Genomic DNA, 5,000 nt, shown 5'->3' on the forward strand with positions numbered 1-5,000 from the left:
GCACTATCCCATTCAAATGGACTAGAGATGAATAGTAAAAAGAATTATAATATATGATTATATATATGTATATATATATATATATATATATATATATATATATATATATATATATATATGTATATATAAGTATACATATATATACATATATAAGTATAGATACATACATATGTATATGTATGTATATATAAGTATACATATATAAGTATATATACATACATATATATATATATATATATATATATATATATATATATATATATATACCTGCTGATATGTCTCTTTTTGTGCTTTGTCATCATATGGCCAATGTAGCATATATTGAGGGGCTAACACTGGAAGCATGACTGTTTTCATCATAAGCGCAATTACCAAGTTTGCATTGCTGTTAGTCTCAGCAATACCGTTTCAAATGGTGCCTTTGCTTTTACTCCCTGTTTCCCTGTTGATGTATTACGTAGGATGTATATCGTTCTATAGTTGATAATGTAGTAGAAAACTATCATTATATTGTGTTTATTCATCAATTTTCTTCCTTACATTACTTCTATACAGTTGCTGGGATATCCATTGTTAGTTAAAATCTGCCTCATATGTTCCAATTCTTTATGGACACCTTTCCAACAAACGCAGTGGGAGAAGACCCTCCTGATATAAGGACCAAAGATGAGTCTAGATTCTCTCCTTGCACAGTATGTTGAAGAGTGAACTGTCATACTTGGTTTGTTGTTTCTCAACAAGAACATCAAGGAAATGAAGAATACTATTCCTAGCTTTGATTATGAAATTCTGAACTGATTTGGTTTTTAAATAAAAGGGTTAGCTCCCCTGGTTCACTAAGTCTTATAATTATAATGATGTCATCTGCCTACCTTGCATAGATTTTAGGCCTTGGTGAATTTTAAATGTTCTATCTTCCACAGCAGCTATGTACATGTTGATAAAAAAAAAAATCCAAGTGTGAACCCCATTGCCCCTATATCTACCTTATACTATGAACTGGTATATGATATGGGGCTGTGTGACTTTGTTGGGAAACGAGATTTTTCTCTGGTACAAGGTCTCTGGAACTACAAATGAAATTTTGAAGCTCCATTAAAGATCCAGAGCTCTTCAGTAGTATTTTGTTATATTTTTGTACTAAACATCTTCCGATTATCATGTCTTTTTTTTTTTACATATTTATATGTTTTTTAAGTTTGTTTGTATGCAAACCTGTCATTATATACGGATAATGATTTATTTGTAGAGACTCTCTCACGAAAGCCATAAGTTATTGGCTGAATCAGCTGATGGCAAAAGTTCGATAAATAGAGCAGCGCATAGAAATTCCATCTTTTCTTCAAAATTATACCCCTGAAGATAATAAAAAATATAGATAAATAGAAAAATATTGCCTTAAAATAAATATCACATGTGTTTTAGCATTTACTGATATATATATATATATATATATATATATATATATATATATGCATATATATACATATATATATATGTATACATATATAAATATATATATATATATATATATATATATATACGCATATACATATATAAAACCTGTCTTATCAGTATTTCTGTGACAACATGGAAAATTTAAAGGGATGATGATAAAATCGATAAAATCACGAAAAGCAACTATTTAAGAAAATAAAAACCTAAAACAAACTAAAAAAACGAAGAAACTGTCACATCAATATACACAACTTACCTGCAATGCCACAAGAGCAGCGAACCAGAACCTTAGGCTTAAATGAGCCATCCTCATAGAGAACCTGAAAAAGGAATGGATAAGACATTAGCGAGAACAATGATACTGTTTACTTAGGGATAAATAAAACAATTAACGCTAGTAAATCAAATACAAAAGTGCTCTTTCCCTGACAAGCAGGGTAGCATTTTGTCTTCTGCGGTGGTATTATCAATTTTGTTATTAAAATCATTATTGCCATTATTGTTATATCATTATATTAATTACTACTACTACTACTACTACTACTACTACTACTACTACTACTACTATCTTAGCATATTCTTCGGAAACTCTTGAAGAGAGAGAGAGAGAGAGAGAGAGAGAGAGAGAGAGAGAGAGAGAGAGAGAGAGAGAGAGAGAGAGAGAGAGAGAGCACAGTAACAGAAAATTACGGTATTGACAGTATCAAGCAGAGAAACTTTTCAAAACCTCTATATCTGGCAAGAAAATTTTCAAACTTTCTTTTGTTACACTAAAAAACAAAGGTTTTCTGTCACTCTTTAATTTTCAAGTTTACAATTAAAAAACAATTCAATAATAACTATCATTTAACATCTCCAGCCAAGGGAAACCAGCTTGCAATCGACACGTGCATGAAATCTCCTCACCAAATACTTGCATTTCCTTAGTATATTTACGATTCACGATTCCCTTTTATATTCAAAGTTTCAAAAACAATGACTTTACTATTTTCTGTAGAGAGTTTAGCTTCATTGAACTAAAATAAAATACCCTATCACAGTTTCTCCACAAACACAGACCAACTTTAATATAGTTATTTCAGATTTTAGATATCCTTGTAAAACAAGGGTATATGAACAAAATATCCACTAACATTTACTTATTTTTCAAAAGGCATTCCCTCAAAAATTTATACAAATAACTACTGGTATAGTATATATAAAAGCAATATCTTTCGGATACGACATAGCTCTACCGAGACTGCAAAATTTCAACAGATCCCTTTTCTTCTCAAAAGACATAACCCTATTTCGTTTAACTTCTACTCGGTCAGGAGGCACATCTTGAGCAAAATAGATACCCAGATGTGACTTCCTGTGTAATTCTGCGAACAAACAGGCCATCAAATATACAAAACAAAACATCATCTATATTTAAGGGTAGAAGAGACTCTTTAGCTATGGTAAGCAGCTCTTCTAGGAGAAGGACACTCCAAAATCAAACCATTGTTCTCTAATCTTGGGTAGTGCCATAGCCTCTGTACCATGGTCTTCCACTGTCTTGGATTAGAGTTCTCTTGCTTGAGGGTACACTCGGGCACACTATTCTATCTCGTTTCTCTTCCTCTTGTTTTGTTAAAGTTTTCATAGTTTATACAGGAAATTTTTATTTAAATGTCATTGTTCTTAAAATATATTATTTTTTCTTGTTTCCTTTCCTCACTGGGCTATTTTCCCTGTTGGGGCCCCTGGGCTTATAGCATCTTGCTTTTCCAACTAGGGTTGTAGCTTAGCAAGTAATAATAATAATAATAATAATAATAATAATAATAATAATAATAATAATACTATTTGGGCGCTCACCTTCAGCATGACCTTGAACTTCATCTCTCGCTGCACATCGACATTAATATTAGATCATGGATGTCAGATATGAAGTATCTATTTCGTGCAATATGAATCTTCCATTGATAATTGATCTCTGACGTCTATATAACACCCTGACCTAGACCTCAGTCTGCGTATCACCTTCATTACATAAATATAATTGCTAAAATATATTATACTTCATAGAACTAAAAGTTAAGGACAAGGTTAAATTCCTCTTCAACCTTCAAGTAGGGCATTGACCTTCACTTCAATCTGTGCATCAGTTTCTTTAGTGAATTAGCAATGCCAAGAACAACATCTATCTAGTATAGTTCAAAAGTTATGACTAAGGTTAAATCAGTTTTGACCTTTAACCTTAAGTAATGCCCTGAATTAGACCACTATATCACAATATAAAGCAGTTTTATATATGCAGTATACATGTCAGTCTCTACCTACCAAGAATAAACAGCATATAGCACATACATATGACTTGACTTCTGGTATTTAAGCATAACCCTAACCTTGACAGCAATCTGCACAAAAACTTATATAGAGGTATGTACATGCTTAATGTGAGGTATTTAGCTAACTTATTTAGAAAGTTATGGACAAGTTTAATTCATATTTGGCATCTCAACATGGGTAAAATCAAAACATACATTCCTATCTTTTGTAAAAATCCATTTAGAAATTGCTTTGTCATATTGTTAAAAGAGCAAATAAAACCAGCATATCAATCACACTGTAAATAATATCTATTCGTGGGTAATAACTAGACACTCCCCGAATACCGCTCACTAGAGAAAATAAAGAACAGAAGTAATCTCATGAAAGATATAAAACATTAAAATACTAAAAGCGACCAGGCTTGTAATTACGGCCAGAGAAGAATTCTTTCCAGAGAAGAATTCTTTCCGGATACATCCATGAAGATGCCAATTCACATAGTGCTGACGAAGGCTGCCGCCGGGTAATACTGTATCGAAGGATAGTCGAAGAATTGGGGGGCTTTAAGAACCACAATCAAACGTTCACTTACTCTTTCTATCCTATATTTATCGAGTTATAACCTTGAATGCAATCATATACATTTACTTATACACACACACGCGCACGCTAACACACACATACATACACACACACACACATATATATATATATATATATAGAGAGAGAGAGAGAGAGAGAGAGAGAGAGAGAGAGAGAGCGAGAGAGAGAGAGAGAGAGAGAGAGAGAGAGAGAGAGAGAGAGAGAGCGAGAGAGAGAGAGAGAGAGAGAGAGTAGAGGTCCCCTTTTTTGTTTTTGTTTCATTTGTTGATGTCGTCTACCCCCCAAAATTGGGGGAAGTGCCTTGGTATATGTATGTATATATATATATATATATACATATATATATATATATATATATATATATATATATATATATATATATATATATATATATATATATATATATCGTAAACAGAAATTCCAGACGAAAGGATGGATTAAATGCAAAATAGGAAGTAGTGGTCGAAACATTGGATCAAGGAAGAATCTCAGGATAAAAAAAAGTCCCTCATCCCCATGTCGTATCATAGACCCCCAAAAAAATATCTCGAGGGGCTCTATAGTCCATTTCTTTTAGCGAGGCAGATTTGCACCGACTCGCAGCGGTGCCCTTTTAGCTCGGAAAAGTTTCCGGATCGCTG

The 5,000-nt window shown here is 32.6% G+C and overlaps 1 protein-coding gene across 4 annotated transcripts in view; it reads right to left on the reverse strand.

Annotated features, from left to right (window-relative positions):
- Positions 1 to 5,000, reverse strand: part of LOC137646440 (inter-alpha-trypsin inhibitor heavy chain H2-like) — a 572,711-nt gene that overhangs the window by 447,432 nt on the left and 120,279 nt on the right. For all 4 annotated transcript variants that reach the window (XM_068379557.1, XM_068379551.1, XM_068379547.1 and 1 more), the window contains exon 2: positions 1,715 to 1,778. In XM_068379557.1, the coding sequence (XP_068235658.1) occupies positions 1,715 to 1,771 (57 nt within the window). In that variant the 5' untranslated portion in view covers positions 1,772 to 1,778. The remainder of the gene's footprint in view (positions 1 to 1,714; positions 1,779 to 5,000) is intronic.

The sequence above is a fragment of the Palaemon carinicauda genome, chromosome 1 (genome assembly GCF_036898095.1).
Source record: "Palaemon carinicauda isolate YSFRI2023 chromosome 1, ASM3689809v2, whole genome shotgun sequence".
In the NCBI taxonomy this organism is placed as follows: Eukaryota; Metazoa; Arthropoda; class Malacostraca; order Decapoda; family Palaemonidae; genus Palaemon; species Palaemon carinicauda.